The sequence below is a fragment of the Pleurodeles waltl genome, chromosome 6 (genome assembly GCF_031143425.1).
Source record: "Pleurodeles waltl isolate 20211129_DDA chromosome 6, aPleWal1.hap1.20221129, whole genome shotgun sequence".
Classification (NCBI taxonomy): domain Eukaryota; kingdom Metazoa; phylum Chordata; class Amphibia; order Caudata; family Salamandridae; genus Pleurodeles; species Pleurodeles waltl.
The window spans coordinates 738,676,284-738,693,409 of NC_090445.1; the positions used below are offsets into that span (position 1 = coordinate 738,676,284).

Here is a 17,126-nt window from a genome sequence, read left to right on the forward strand (position 1 = left end):
GGAAAAATCGGAAAATTTCAAAGAACTTTGCTTAGTTCTTTCGAGGATTTCCATCTATGTTAGGGTTTAATAGACACATACAAACATGAACACCACCTCTATTAAACTCACATTGTATTCTAGCATTTGAGCACGACGTAAATTAGTTAAAAAACTGATGAGGGATTTAAATATAGAATGATTTGAACTTGCTCAAGAAGGATTGATGCCATTTTGTGAGAGTGAGGCTGTCCATGACACTAGCGATGAATAGGCCTCCAGAATTTAGGATGTTTTCCCATTTGAGTTTTTCGAAAAAGTAGATCACTTTGAATCAAATAGTTCACTTTTGTGAGGAAAGAGGAGTATTTTATGGTGCGGTTGTGAGACTTCACTGTGTAGTAAACTCACTACCTGTACTGGTGGGGTCCAGTCAGATTTGTTTGAAAAACCGTAGCTCAACCCTGGGTAGCTGCAGCCCTGAGGAATAAGGCATTATCAAAGGAACACATATAAAGCATTAAAAACAGGTGAACACCAACTCATAAAGCTGGTTTGTATTTTTTTTCTAATAGACACATCAACAACAAAAGTCCATTGGCGGGTTCTTGAGCTATGAATTTTCAACAATAAATCACTGCTTTTTCCATCAGCACAATAAATCACTGTAATTGACCATGTTCATGGTCACCTCTGAAAACTTTGTAAACTTGTAAACTGCTACTCTGGGCTGCTTTGGGTGACCAACTTCGACAGAGAGAGTGCCACAGAGGCCAAAAAGGCTTGGCTGAACAGTCACTTTGCAGTCAAAGAAGTCTCCTGTCCAGTTCCATGTGCAATGGGTGAACTGCCATAGACTTCAATGTAGTGGTCCCGACGCAAGGGATACAGGATGCTCAGGATGCTCAAGATGTCGAAGAATGCTGAGGAACGGAGGTCATCCTGCTACTTCTCAAATCTCCAGGCAACTGTATGAAATTAGTCATGAGGAAGGAAACTCAATTCATCTAGGTCGCTTCAGATTTCTACTGGTGGAATTGATGAAAAGTCTTATCCCCTAAAACTTGCTGTGTAGTTCTTGAGTTAACAACTAGAGGACAACAGAACTTGAAAGACTGGTCACAGCACATGGCCCACACCACTTTCAAGAAAAGGCGTTTTTCCTTTCTTCACACCCTGATAACACCATTGAACCAGACGGGTTGTTATCAGAACAATAACTATCTTTTTCACTATGTGTGTTCTGGAGTTAAAAGTGGTTGGCCTTTGGTTAGAAAGAAGTAGCATATTATCCCAACTTAGTCCACCAGTAACAGTCTAGTGAAGGTCTTGTGACCTTCTGCTTGTGTGACTCGTTTCCACCACATCTGCTGAGGTACACATACGGGGTCATTCCTACCCTGGCGGTCTATGACCGCCAGGGTAGGTGACGGAGGAAGCACCGCCAACAGGCTGGCGGTGCTTCCGGGGGCATTCTGACCGCGGCGGTAAAGCTGCGGTCAGAAACGGGAAACCGGCGGTGTGCCGCCGGTTTCCCGCTGCCCCAGGGAATCCTCCACGGCGGCGCTGCTTGCAGCGCCGCCATGGGGATTCCGACCCCCTTACCGCCATCCTGTTCCTGCCGGTTTTCACCGCCAGGAACAGGATGGCGGGAATGGGTGTCGTGGGGCCCCCTAACAGGGCCCCATTAAGATTTTCAGTGTCTGCTATGCAGACACTGAAAATCGAGACGGGTGCCACTGCACCCGTCGCACCCCTTCCACTCCGCCGGCTCCATTCGGAGCCGGCATCCTCGTGAAAGGGGGTTTCCCGCTGGGCGGGCGGGCGGCCTTCTGGCGGTCGCCCGCCAGCCCAGTGGGAAACTCAGAATGACCGTCGCGGTCTTTTGACCGCGGTACGGTCTTCTGGCGGTTCCTGCTTGGCGGGCGGCGACCGCCGCCCGCCAATCTAGGAATGACCCCCATAGTTTCTTGGTGCTGGATACTTTCACCTGGAGCACTCTTTCACTGAGTTTGCAATCTATCTCCTACCTTAAGGCTTTCTGCAAGACACCTAAAACCAAGCTATTTAGGTGAGGGCTGCTGGCTTCAGGAACAGGTATTACGTGACCTCCAATGTCATGAAAACTTTTAGTATGTGTGGGTTCTATGCAAAGCTGGTAAAGTAACGACATAAGATAACATGCAGAAATTCTACAGTGTTGTATGAAAGAGATGAGGTGAAGTTTTGCAACAAAACTCCAACAAACTCAGTAAACCTTCCCAGGCTCTGATTTCAGATGGGGAAATAGGGAGCTCCGATTAGTACACTTGTGGAATCCCAAAAGGTACCAGTCGAAAATTCTTCTTCCTCTTTAGACTCATTGGGCTGGCTGGAGCCTTCCATGCAGGTAAAGTGAGCAGTAACAGAGCAAACGAATAGAGTTTCAGCAGGTAATCACGCTAAGTTCCAGCCTACAGGAATCAGATGGCATACAGCTAAATTTTCTTCCCTCGTCCTTTCGCACTTACCTGAAGCTCAACCCTACCAAAAAAAGAACTTGTGCTGTTTGCCAAGAACAACAAGCAATAACTAGTCCAGATCCAGATTGGACTGGTTCAACTGCCAATGTTAACTAAATGGTAAGTCACTTTGATGCACACTCAATTAGACCTCACCTTTAAGGAAAACTACTCCAAGAACAAAAAAAGACTGCCTGTTATCAGTCTCTTTATTCAAGCAAGTCAAACCATTCCTCCCAGAAAGTGACTTCAGAACTGCTGTTCAAGCATCAGGAAGGTGAGAACATAGTGTACCATGGCTTCCCATTAGCCCCTGTTATCCTATATGCCGTTGCATATCAAGGCCAGGAACAAGTATGAACACATCAACACAACCCCGATGAACCTCCACTGCCCTTCTCTCAGCCCCCCTTCTGCCGCTGAACCGTCTCAGCTTCAAAGCCAGATGCATCATCTAAACAGCTTACACGATCAGCACTCTCTTCCTATCTGGGTGACAAGCTCAGCATCCTTGGTACCTCTCAGAATGTGGTGTTCTTTGAGGTACCAAGGATGCAGAGCTTGTCACCCAGATAGGAAGAGAGTGCTGATCGTGTAAGCTGTTTAGATGATGCATCTGGCTTTGAAGCTGAGACGGTTCAGCGGCAGAAGGGGGGCTGAGAGAAGGGCAGTGGAGGTTCATCGGGGTTGTGGCCAAGACACCATCAGACTGAAGAGAAAGATGAGCAAAAAAACAGAAAAAAAATAAGGCAACAGGCGTTCTCCATTTACACATCCAGAATCTGGAACAACATTCCCATATCTATTCCCATATCTATCATGACGGCTCCAACCCTGTTTCAGTGCAGAAAAGAGATGAAGACATGCCACTTTTAAGAACATGATATCACAGCAAAGTAGCAGCTCATCACCACTATCACAACCCACCAACCCCTTCAATCATTCGACTGTATCTTTCCCTTTGACCCTAAACAGAAGAGGGATGAATTTCAGTTATGTTTATGCTATACAAATACTGCATACATGCATACATTTAGGTAGCACCATTCCAGGGCCATGCAGATATGTGACCATTGCTGGAGTGGGGCTCCAGCTTGCATGCTAAATACAATGGACTTAACTGTGAGATCCTGGCAAATCACTTCATCCCCTGGTACTTTGTATGCCATTCTGTGCTTACCTCACACGTCCAGCTCTATATAAAACCCAGAGGTTTACATAAAGAGGATGGTAGCCTGTTGAAAGAATAAATCAAGGGAACCATTCTGCCTGTTACCTCACCAGGCTGGGCTGGGAAGCCTATTAGCCCTTGTACGCACATAGTGAATGTTGCTCACTACACCTTTGAAACTTTGCCCTGCATTGCAGCCTCTCAGCACCTAGTGGCATCATGAGGGTATTTGTACTGCACAAAGAAGCCCTTTCACCCATGCCTTATTTTTATCCCCAGAAAGGGTCAGGAAGTACCTTAGTTTTTGTAAATAGCACAGCAATCCCTGGAACACAGTTGCTGCTTTTAGCTCCCAACTGCCTTGTGCGCAACTTGAGTACCATTCACCCCCCTGTCTGGTATCCCCAGGAGTTCACTGTGAAAAACACTTGGCAAGTTGTACTTTAGGAAATCTTTCTCTACAGACACAGTAAGTCCTGCTGAGAACAGTAATGTATGTGACATTTGGACTTATTTACTACCTGCATTTATGTTTTTTGATTATTTCATACTGAGACCTTTTAGGCAACATCAAACCCTTCATGTGCTTCACGCTTTTATGGACGCACAAGAAACTCCAGTGTAACCCTCTTTATAATGCCTCATCAGAAGGAAACGGGAGGCGCATCTCTAGTGTAAACATTTCAAGGACAATATTCATGTTTTGTGTTTTCCTTCATGTGGATTTTAAGGGAAAATAAAACCATTATTTTAATCCTATTTACCCACACATGATGGTAGTGTGTTTGCACAGGGGTATTCTCACTCCCTGCAACCTACCCATACCTAATCTCCTGTAGCTGATTTATTAATACTGCCACTCAATAAATGAATTCATATACCCAGGATCACGTGGAACTCATTAATTTTATCTACCACATAGAAATTTGAGTTAATGCAGTGCATGGTTTCTTTAAGAGAACAATATTACTCCCAAAAAACAACAATTACCAAAAAAAACCCTAATCCTCGGTTTCGGAGCAGCATGCTTCCCGGCATAATGTGCTACAATATCCCTTAAGGGATAGTAAGTGCTTTATAAATGAAGTTACAATACAACATATAACCGTCTTGCCTCATACTAATACTGATTCCATAACACTCAGCTATTGGGCAGCTGTTTGTAGTTCATAGAGGCTGTGAACTAATTTCCTTACCATGCTTGCCACTAGCACACCCACATAAGACAACAAGCATTTGCAATGCAAAAGGTCTTGCATTTGCTCGCGTTAGAGCTGTTAGCGTTGTAAACTCCAAACCGGACTTTTCTTGCCACGTAACTTGAAAATCAAAAGTAAAACAGTTTCATATAAGCGATCTGATTCACAGCCGCCATGAGCATCAGCGATAAGGAGAGACACAAAAGGAAAAAAAAGTTCGCTCGCAGTCAAACTTATCCCAATGGTGCAATTAGCCATGTAAAAGGGGTGATAGCCAAGGTGGTAACAAAACCTCCCCAAGGAGGGACAAACGTAAACTATTTACCAATGTCATCAAAGGATTTTTGAAGGGCGAGCCCATGAACAAGTGAGTGATGTGCATGCGGTGGGCGTTGTTAAAAGCCCAGATGCATACCAACACGTCGGAAAAGCAGTGCATGCACGCTGCTATTCTCGACCTAAAAACTACTATGGGTCATGTCCATATGCCAGTACCGTGCCAGTCCACGGCATTAAACCATCTGTCACCAACTGAACAGGCATAGGAAAACTGAAAAGATCTACCACATGCAGCTGACCACTGGAGGACTTGAATTTAGTCCACCACTGCAGGCCCCACTAGCTACATAATATGACCATTTTGGACATTTCACAATGACAATCAGATATGGGATGATAGTAAGAAAGTCCATCTCAGAAATTCTCTGGATCCATGTCTCCCTATAACTTATGCCTTCCCAGGACCACAAACTTTAAATAGATATCTCAAAATGGACGATCCAGGGCAGTGACCAGCTGAGTGGACTATGAAAATAAAAAATACAATAAGGCACCAACAGGGCTACTTAACTTTACAGTTTACTGAAACCATAAACTGTGCGCCTATCTCTAACACTTCTTTATTCATCACACTGCAAAGCTTTGCATCCCATAACACAAGAAACGCACCTTAGTGGTCATCACGCACGACATGAAAACACTTCTACCATGGGATCAAAAGTAGGAGAACATCCTTCCAACTATATACCCTACAAGGTGTAGCCATATTGGCAAGAGCTTCAGTGCCCCACATGGGGGTAGTAAGCACTATATTAATGTTGCGATACAACACAATACAGTACATAAAGATAAAGGGACTTTAGGAACGGGTGAGTTTTCAAGAATGACGTTACACTAAAGAGAAGACAGATGCCAGGATCTTCAAACTGAAGGACCTTTTCCCAAAATAAATATCCTACAGTGAGAAGGTGGTAGCGGAATATAATATTCTGTCTCATTGCAAGACCATCTCAGATAAACAATGGCGAGTTTCTAATTTTCTGTTTTTTCTCTGGGTGGCAAGTTTCTTGTTTTCCAGTGAACATTATGTCTTAGATTGCCTTCATTTTTTAGAGGTCTCCCTCAATTAACCAATTGCTCATTGAAATATTCACACAGCTACTGCAACAGCCTTACACATGTAGACAGTCAGATTGAAAGCTTTCTAAGTGATTTCAGGATCTTACTTGTCGTATTGTGAGATCAATCCGTGGCAGCACAATCACCTCCTTCATCAGGTTCAGTTTGCCAGGTGATGACTTTCCACAGCTCAGCAAAGTCACCATTGGCAGTGGCATAGCCAATGTCATGGGCAACAACTGCAAAAATGGAAAAGCCATGTTAAAAAGGGATTGTGGTTTGTTTATGATTTTTACAAAAAAATAAGGCTTGGTAAAAGAGGCCCTTCCATAAGCAAATGAAAAGATCAACAAACAAATAAAACACACCCTTCTTAAACAGTTCATGCAATGTAAATACAACTGACCCTGTGTCATAACACATTTGACAGATAATGGTGTCGCACACATGACACAAGTCTGCCAAATAGCAGCTGTGTATGAAACGGGTGGCCATACTTGCAGCCCAATTTAGGCTACTTGCCTCTCCAGAGCCCAGGGAACCATTGTGGCTTTTCTGACCTTCAAGGAAGAGAAGACAGCTCCCCCACCACAGTACTTGATAGAATTGACAATACTTGATAGAAGTATGGTAAGTCTTAAAATCGCCCAGCACCAAATGTGCAGTTACCCTGACAAAACTGGACTGCTTGCACACCCCAGGTAAGGAGCGATGGGCCCTTGGAATCCAAACGCCCCACAGGACAGCAGTGTGGTACAGGTTTCTCCAGGTGATGCTACAAATTCCCCCAGCCAGAACAGGGGTATTAATCAATTTGGCAATGCTTGCACCACCATGTTGATGTTCATTAAAGCACAGCAGTTGTCTCTTCAGCCGACCCGCAGCGTAATTGAGGGCAATTTCCACCACTAACTTTAGCTGTAGAAAGGCAGGATGGTGGGATGATTAAGATTGAGAGGAGGCTCAGGCCAAGCTTAAATGAGGGCCTCCGAACCTTCTAATTATATTACGTCTTTTTTAAAACAGGAGATCAAGGACTGCAATGAAACTGTAAGATAAGGAAAAATAAATAAAGGCTACTAAAATGTGCAAAAGAAGAACGGTTTTCTATCTGTAACCACAGTCTTCAGCATTGGAATATTTCTTAAATTCGCATACTTAAATTGTTCCTCAAAGTCGGAATGGTTACTCTTTGTAGTCAACGTCAACAAAGCAGTATATTACAGAGAGCAAAATAACCCTAAAACTGCCATAGTCCATGTGCTGCCAATCCATCTCATCACATGACCTGCACCTCCGAGGTTTGAACGTTCAAATGTTCATAGCTCGTCAAAGAAAAAGCCCCAGAATCCTCAGGAATGGGAGAATGGGAGGACGGAAAGTACCTCTACCTTGTGTTTGAGAGTCCACTCGGATCTGGCAATGCAGGAAAAGAAACAAGCTGCAATCCACCGAGCAGTGTATTGCTTTGAGAGACGAAACCCTTAGTTAGAATTTCCAAAGGAGATGAAGAGTTTTATATTTCCTATGGAATAAAAGGTTTTTCATCGAAGGTTTTTCATTCTGTCGATGTAAAACTTCAAACAATATTTGAGATCTAAAAAATGCAAGACTCTTTTCACAGCAGTAGATGCTTGAGGGAAACGTTGCTAAGTGAATTCCTTTGTTCAGATGGCGTTGAACTTTTAAGCCGGAATCCAGGAGTCATAGAAATAATCACCTTTGTTTTTGTCAAATCTCCAGTTAGATGATTAAATGGGAAACACTCGGATTTCACTAATGCGCCTTGCCAATGATACAGCTAGAGGGAATCTTGTCTTCCTTGAGTACATTTGAAGCCAGGTTTTGTGTATAAGCTCGAACTGATCTTCAATTACAGCCCTTAGCAGCGTCTTAGGCTCCTAAGCCAGTGGGCATTTTACCAGGGAGGTGAATGTGCAGCCCCCTCACGGACCCGTTGACTATTGTAGTGAAAATTAGAAGGATTGCTTAGAGGGCTGAGATAGCCTGCATATGCACTCTTATAGGCAAATAGATGAGCACAATTCGGCAAGAGCTAGAAGGTACTGTTCTAGTTCATGCGGACAGTGGGTAAAAGTGTTGAGATGCGGTCCATATGCAGACGGTTTTCTACTAAGTCTTTACATCAGAAGCGCTTTAAATGCTTTAAGAATTTTTGGGCACTTTGGGAGAATGCTAGGTCCAAAGCAGTTCGACAGTCATGTGCAGGGAGGAGGGGATGTGGTGCAGAATCTGTCCTTGATTTCTGGAGAGGAGAACCTTCCGGTTTGAAGTTGATCAGTGTCTACCGAGAGATCCCAGAGATTTGTGTACATAAGCTGCCTGCCCCCACGCTGGTTCTGTCTGCAGCTTGAGAAGAATCGGCAAGACAAGGGATTGGAGGGAAAAAAGTAATTTTATATTGCAGACTGATAAAGCAAAACCTCTTCCTCTTATTTCAAGGGATACTAAAACCTGCTGGGGAAATAATTGCGTTTGGAGTTCTCTAGTTTTGCAGAGATAAACAGGAGGCGTGCCCCGCCTTTGAAGCAAAAGCTAAAGCTTTACTTTAAAAATATATATATTTCTTTCTTGGCATTTTTATCACAATACAACAGTTATCAAAGCATCAGCAGCGAAGCATTTATAAGTCGATCTATCATTCAGCAAAGAATACAAGAGGAATTATATCTTCACAAAATGGCAATAAAACAGAACCCTATAAGGAGCACCCCCACTAAATGAGAGTTACCCCAACATGCTGAAACTCAAAGCACCACCCCCATTGCAAGGAGGTTGGCCAGGGCAACACAGCTCTGCAGTGGACCTTTCACAAGCAAAATCTGCCCTGTAAGCATGACTGGCCAAAGTGTAACTCCAACCAAGTAAACAAACTGTCTGGGAAAAAGGGAACCTGAGGAGGCCAATGAGGCTCGTTATCATGGTCTATCTTTGTGTAGGAGGAGAGCAAACGTGAGGAGGGAAACATGGACATGGGGGGGCAGGGCAGTCGGTGTGTCTCAATGAGCACGTTAAGAACATATTGGCTGCCGCTGCATCACCTACTGCTACAGCATCTAGAGGACAAGATCGGTCCTATGGTACTAAATCCGTATCTCATATGTCCCTCGTGACGTGCCACCATGCAAACCAGGGCTTCCTCAGAAAATCCCTGGTGGGCATGGCAAACGAGGCTTGTGCTCTAGTGAGAGCCTCTACTGCATCCTGTATGTTGAGCAAATAAGTATCCCATAGAGTGGCCACACCGCCTCTTCTCCTTGTGTGTAAATTTCACGTCAGGGTGTCGGCTTTGGCCATTGTCCACCTAAGAACCTCCCATAACCAGGTAATCAATTGATGGTGGTTGTGCCGCCTTCCATAACATGGCCAAAGGATGCTTGAAAAGGGCCACTGACGGATCATCTAATTTTAGGTAATGTTTAGTACGTGACGCCAAGGAGGCAGAGTAAAGAATCTAGTGGGAGCTGCACGTCTATCACCACTGATATGTGTTCCATGACTTTCACCCACACTCTTGCCAACGAAGGGCAATCCTACACCATGTGGAGGACAGTCACATCTGGGTGCCCACAACGATAACCTACTGCCGCCACTCCCAGGACCAGCCAATGCAGACGGTGTGGGATAAGGTAAATGTGATGTCAACAATTAAGCTGTGTGAACTTCAAGCGAGCATTCCGGGACACCTGATTTACCTACTCAAATGCCATCTCCGATTGTTTGGCTATGATATGCGTTCCAAAGGGGCTTACTGAGGAGTGCAAGCTCTGCCTCAGCGGTCTGCAATGCCATGTATAATACCGTGATCGCCCTTCGTCCCAGGCATGCATCAATATGCACTGCAGCTGTTGATGCAGGGCTTGGGCCTCCTGTTCTACCGCCCTGATATTATTGATCTCCAGCACTAGAGCACTGTAGGTCAGAAATTGACCTGCACCCATGCCATGTCCACCTTCAGAAATCCTGAAAGGAGTGCAGCTCCCTTTTCACGTAAAGTTCACCCACATGTCACCCTGGCCTGCCACCAGGGCCCCGGATCATGTATCTCCATCAGAGCCTTCATCCCAGGCACACTCCAGAATAGGAGCTGTGGGGCATAAGTCAGCACACCCTGCCTCGGTTGGATGTATCTATTCCAGCATTGTTTAGCAATGCGTGCCAGCCTGACCTCAGGGTGGGCCACCAGGAAACCACAACCAGTCCAGTAGTTTTACTCCACCAAGACCTTCTCTGATCAGTCTACCCTTGCCTAGCAACAGCTAAAGCTTTACTTTATCAATTTCACTTTTGTAACAACTTTAGTTGCGTCTGCTTAAGGTATCCACCTGATGTTTTGCAATGCCAGCACATGTCCCTCCGTTAGTGTGATTCCATTCTTTACAGCACAGTGCCAATGTAACTATGCTTCTTAAGAAAGCCTTTTTGATATTCTTCTGTGTCATTTTATTGCAAAGAGTAGTCATGCTATCTGTCCTGATAGGTACCTCTTGGTGACAGTTAGTGGTATAAATGCCATTACAGCAAGTCTGACTGCTCCAAGTTCCAGAAATGTTCATATGTGAATGTTGTTCTTCAAGACACCAGAAACCACTTGTTTAAAGGTTGTGCAAATGAGCTCCCCTGTCCTCGAGAGAGGAGTCTGTTAGATAGAACTGCAGTTCCACAGTAAAGCGATACGGACCTGTGTGTTTTGGCTCAAGCATCCACCATGTTATGAATTGTTTGCTTTAGGAAGAGATCAGGATTTGTTCGTCGCATTGTTGTGAAATGTATTTGCACTGCAGGTCTAACTCTTCTTACAGTGGTCTCACCTGCAGGCGACAATGCAGAACCCAGATACTGCAAGACAGCATCATCCTCAAAAAATACTCCGTATTTTCATACAGTAATGTGTAACTTTCAATGGATGTCTGTGCCAATTTGTCCGTCTTTTTGTCAGATGGAAAAGCTCTCAGAATTTCCGTGTAGATGCTTGGTCTTAAGGTCAGAGAAAGCTGTGAAGCAGTGAGGACTGATTTCTTTGTTGAACAAGTTCAGTGACAGTTTGGCTGCTTGGATAGCCTACTGAAATAAAGGGGCTTTCATAACCCAGTTGCCCAGGCAAGGAAATATTCTCACCCCTAGATGCAAGCAAATGTGGTCCTCAACATTTTGAGAACACTGGTAGTTTTAATTCTAGGCTAACTGGTTGTACCTTGAAATGATAATGTTGGGCATCTATCATAAAGTGTAGTTATCATAGATGCCAGAGAAGAATGGGAAGCTGGAAGCTAGCATCCTCTCGGCTTTAGGGCTTTTGATACCAGGATGTCTTTGTGGTAGATATACCATAGATTGTTGACCGGGATCCACTGCTGGGATATAGTTATCGCAATTCAGGATCCTGTTGCTCATCCTCTTTCCCTTCAGCATTATTCTACAGATGCAGCTGAAATCATCATCATCATCCCTGATCATGTCCTGCCAATGTCTTTTGCACTGGATTTTGGTACTGATTGATTTTGCTTGTCAGCAGCCGCAGGTATCCCAAATGGTCCAGCCATGCAGACTGGTCTCCTTTATATTTAACTGAATAAAAAAGAATAACCAAAGGAGTCACACAAGGCTGTAAAGTAATTTTGTGGTGGGAGCTAACCTGCGGTAGCATTCCTGCACTAGATACACCAAGGAGTCCAAGACTTCTCTAGAAACTTCCATAATAGGTACTTGTGGCAAATTGGGTGGCTCCACCTGCTAATGCTGCTTGTCACACTGGAAACGGTCTCTGTATTCATACTGTTCCTCTGTGTATTCATACTGTTCCTCTGAATCATAATGTATTTCCAAGTCTTAAGGATCTTTTTCTGGTAACCAATATGAAATTTAATCTCCATTGCTGGAATAAATGGGACCCTGGCTGTCACCACCCTGACCTGCGTAGTCAATGAATTTACCTGCACTGTGACATGATCATGAAGTCATCTTAAATGTGTGATGATGGCTCTGGAGAGTTGTTGAGTGTAGACACTGCCAGCAACAATGGTATAGTCACTGAAATAGGGATCTGAGGAAAAGTCAATGTATGTGTTGTCAAGGCAGAAATGGTTATTAACAGGCTAGCCATTGTTGATGGGACAGATTTTTTGTTGACAGAATGTTCTTCATCATCAATGGGATGGTAATAATTGTCAACGGAATAGTCGATGTCAACAGGTGGGATGTTGTTGATGGGGTAAACTTTGTTGAGAGAGTAAACTTCACTGCGAGTGAGAGCCTTTCCTTTGTTATTTGGCTTCTTGACAATGGTGCAGTAGGCATCTGTGGATGCCTCACTGTTGACATTAATGACGAACAGTGTTTACACTTGAGACAGGACATGACCTCAATCTTGCAAATGGCCTCGATAATGAAATTTTCTCAGCAGAAGTGCCATCAGAATCAGCCACAGTGACAGGCACAGAGTGTCACTTGGTCGGGGGGATAATAAAAGTCTCCGATGAGGAGCCTGTGGCTGATTCCTTAGAAGTCTTGTTTAGGCTTCTTTGGCTCTGTATAAGAGAGCATGGTGACACGTTGACACTTCACTGATCCATGGCCATGGGAATCAGACTTCAAGGGAAAAAGAAGACAAGCCTCCATGTCATTGCAGAGCATTTGTATGTACTTCAACTACTGTAGTCTTTGGGAACATGCTAGGATTTAAGGGGACAGTTTTTGCATTTCGTGTGCTGGGTCCTCTGAATAAATGTTCATTGGCCTACAATAAGAAGAAGGCCTTGGACTGTGAAAGTGTGTCAGCCATCGAAGATGATACTCCGAGGACTCAGCCTCCCAGGCAAAAAGGAGGCAGACACTGCTTAAGCAGTGAACCCTCAGCATGAATGAATAACACACAAAGATAATGCTATACCATCAAAAAGACGGGTCAGGGGAGAGAGAGACAGGTACGGTCCGGGTGGCAATACAGCTCAGTATGTCTCAGAAATTCACAAGGATTCGCTAGACCGTCAGGGTTCGATATCAAAAGCATACGAGATAATAGAAGCAGATTTAGAATACCCACTAATCACTCCACGGGCCAAACAGCAAGGTGGTGCTTAATGGGGTCGGGTGACGGAAGCACCAGCACCCCAGCTAGCAGGATAAAGGCAGAAAACTGAAAACATTTGGAGCATCCGTTTTGGAGTCATTTAACTGTTGTTTGAGAAACTATATTAACATGAATTAAGATCCGTGGTGGAGAGACGAGTGTGGTGCACCATGTGCTAGCAACGCACAATGTAGGTGATTATTAGTTGCGTTTTGTATCGTTATGCCTCTTTTTTCACAGTTATGCATTTCCCCTGAAGAAGCACACCAAAGGCGCAAAATGCACTGGACATGTGATATACAAAAAAGGAGTACCCACTGATGAGGCATAATAAGGGTGTTTTTGAAGCTTCAAGCATAACGAATATTTGCTCTTGTTTCACTCAAATGGTGGCTGTATTGATTTAAAGAAAGTGGACAGATAGACTCCAGAAAAAAAAAACTTTTACAAGAACAAGCATAGGCAAAGCCAAGTGGTCAGGCGCTGGCCACCAGCCTTCTGGCAATTCTTGTTTTGTCATGCTTTTTGGAGTACTTTATTGTTTGGGAATGCCCGATCCTCAGCACTCTGAAACAATCAATCATGTGCTACAGGTAAAAAAAAATGTTTTTTTGGTCTTAAAATACAAAAAAAACACAATACAGTACCATGATACTTCCTGACACGGAAGGGAACTACTTTGTGTTCTTTGTGAAAGGGCAGCATGCCGCAACCTGTACTGAAGTAAACAAATGGCTTAAGTGGGCTGACACATCGCCCTTAATGCACGCCTAAGTGGGTGGAAGAAAAATGTGAATGTCACCAATCACAGACTTATGGATGAAGTCTCGCTGAAACCCCTATAAGTAACTAGGCTATAGACATATTTTTAGTATAATCTAAAGGTCTTGGCTAACACAGACCAAAAGAGTCAATATGTCTGAAGTTGGCTGAAAGCCTCTTACAAATAAAGAAAGAAGATAGAAAGAGCAAAGGAAAGAGAAAGGGAATATAAAAGGAAAGAAAGAAGGAAAGAAAAAAAAAGAAAGATGGAAAAAATGAAAGAAGACAAGAATGAAAAAATAAAGAGTAAAATAAATAAAGTGATAGAGCGAAGGAAAGAGGAAAGAGAAAAGGAATGCGAGGGAAAGAGAAGGAAAGAGAAAAAGAAGGAAAGAGGAAAAAAGAATGAAATGCATCAAGAATGAAAGAAGGAAAGAGAAAAAAGGAGAGAAAAGAGGAGGATAATAAGAAAAAGAAAAAAGTAAGAAGGAAGAAAATAAATTAGGAAAGAAGAAAGAAGGAAAAATAAAAAAATAAAAAGAAGATAAATTAATAGAAAACAGTTTCATATGGCCGCAGTCTGGTATGCTGTTAAATAGCAGCAGTCAGAAAAGCGAAACACTCCAAAGTAATTTACAATGGCATTTGCAGGAGATGGGATTTGATAAAGATGTAGGTAGAAAGCAAATTGCGAGTTGCAAATTCGGAGTCCTTCCGACTCGCAATTTGCAACTCGCAATTTGCTATGCAGAAAGGTGTCTCAGACACCTTCTGCGACTCGCTATGGGGTCGCAAAGAACCACCTTATAAATATTTATGAGGTGGGTCGCAGTTTGCGACCCCATAGCGAGTCTAGGCACTCACGGGGATGGTGGCCTGCTGGAGACAGCAGACCACCATGTCCGTGACTGCTTTTCAATAAAGCAGTTTTTTTTTCTATCTGCAGCCCGTTTTCCTTAAAGGATAACGAGCTGCAAATAGAAAAAATTACCGAAACCTTTTGTTTCGTTTTTTTTCCAGAGTAGGCAGTGGTCCTCCTCTGAAAAAATAATTTTGTGATCATTCACAAAGGGGAAGGTAACTGCGAGTTGATTTGCGACCGCGAAATCAACTTACATCACAGTGCGAGTCGCAAATAGGAAGGGATCACCCCTTTCTATTTGCGTGTCGGAAACACATTTTGCGAGTTGGTTCCGACTCGCAAAATGTGTTTCTGCATCGCATGCAGGCATTAGCGCCTCGTAAACGGCGTTTTTTGCCGTTTGTGAGGTGCTAATGCCTTGCTACATCTGGCCCTAACTGTGTACCAAAATGCTAACATGTTAGGCTTTAAACACAAAGGCAACATTAAAGTAATTATAAAGTAAAAACTCTGAAGGGAACTAGCTTGTAAGTAGATGTTATCCTTGTAAGAGATCAAAATGCAGTATCAAAGTTAAGCACTGGCTTAAGAAGGCTGACCCACCGCCCCATGGCATATGCTGTAGTGGACGGAAGCAAAATGTGAACAACACAACAACAGATCAATGGATTAACAGAGGTGGCTGAAAGCTCCTATATGTAAGTATTTTATGCATTTTGTAACAAAGTCAAAAGGTCTAATGCCAGACCTCAAAAGAGAGAAAGGATTTGCATTTAAAATAATGATTGAAACATAACACAGGCGAACCATAATCAGTACTCTGTGATGAGCACTAAGGACATATGAACAGTGAGATTTTTAGCCTGACAGCTAGTGAGTATAGGCAACAACACTGGGTACTTCAAAGATGCATTCAGATGGTGCACAATTGAACACTTTAAACTTACTAGATAGAGGCCACTGAGAAAAGCAACTTACATTTAAACAAACATACGGCACAGAGGACTAAGAAGAGAAACACAGAACTAGAAACTGGCAAAAGGAAACTTTTCTGAACTTCAGGCCTATTGTTGCATCCAATTATAGTAAAATGTCAGTGACACAGTTCATATAGAAAGTTGGTAGAAACCACTTAAACTACCTGCTCATTCTTCAATGAAGCAATATGCATGTACAAAGGTGTTCTTTTAATGATGGATCCAGCTTTGGCAACAGCAAGTGATATGCCACAGATGGCTGGACTGCCCGGGAGAACTGATTCACTGGGTTCAGCTGGCGGGATCGGCTTTTCTACAGCAGCTTGTTTCTTCCCTGCAAGGATTTAAAAAGGGTGAGACAAGTTACAACTCTTTTGTTTCTTTTTCCTAAGGAATCAGTTGTTTTATTGCAGATGTCTCTATCATAGGTAGGCCAAAAAACATAGCTCACCATCAAACGGCCTCACCAACAGAACCCAAACTCACAACCCTTTACTCATACTGAAACTAGAGAGTTAGGTAGGTGGAGCAGAGATGTAGATGATTTCACCACAATGCTGGCCATTGAATACCTGTCCAAGGTGGTAGCTACTAAAACTAATGATGATGAAATGATCTTGTTTGTTTATTTACTTTGGTTAGTACATGTGGATTTTTTTTTATTTATTTTATCAGCCTCTGGAAGAAGAATGGTAAAGTTAGTCTCACCAAATTCCAAACAAGGTCTTTGCAACAAGCTTTCAACTGGCCCAGCTTCTTTAAAATGTAAATGAGGATGATCTGCCAGATGCTCTGCTTTCTGTGTGCTAGGGGTGGAGAGTGTTACTCCAGTTCCTATGCCTCGGTGTGCATTCACTTTACTTAAACCTGACGTCATGTGGCATCAATAGCATGAAGGAAGAGCCAACCTACCATTCTCTATTGCAGGGAAAGAAGCATAAAGAATTTCACTTAACTGTGACTGGTTCTAGGAATAAATAAAAACCGTTGGCTGCCCGCACTCTTTCTAGTCCCTTTTGTGAGTTCAACATTCACATAAAAGTCAGGCTCCACAAAATTAAATGCATGGCGGTATTCACACACTAACTTCTAGTATGATGCAATAATGCTGTAATAATTCAGAAACCACACCTCCAGCCTACGTCTTTGCTAATTTATTAATGTATTTGCCATTGTGGGATGTTGAA

General features: G+C 43.3%; 1 protein-coding gene across 3 annotated transcripts in view; it reads right to left on the bottom strand.

Annotated features, from left to right (window-relative positions):
* Nucleotides 1-17,126, bottom strand: part of ENO4 (enolase 4) — a 434,196-nt gene that overhangs the window by 242,571 nt on the left and 174,499 nt on the right. For all 3 annotated transcript variants that reach the window (XM_069239262.1, XM_069239263.1, XM_069239261.1), the window contains exons 5-6: nucleotides 16,104-16,273; nucleotides 6,356-6,487 (exon numbers count right to left, since the gene is read on the bottom strand). In XM_069239262.1, coding sequence (XP_069095363.1) covers nucleotides 6,356-6,487; nucleotides 16,104-16,273 — 302 coding nt within the window. The remainder of the gene's footprint in view (nucleotides 1-6,355; nucleotides 6,488-16,103; nucleotides 16,274-17,126) is intronic.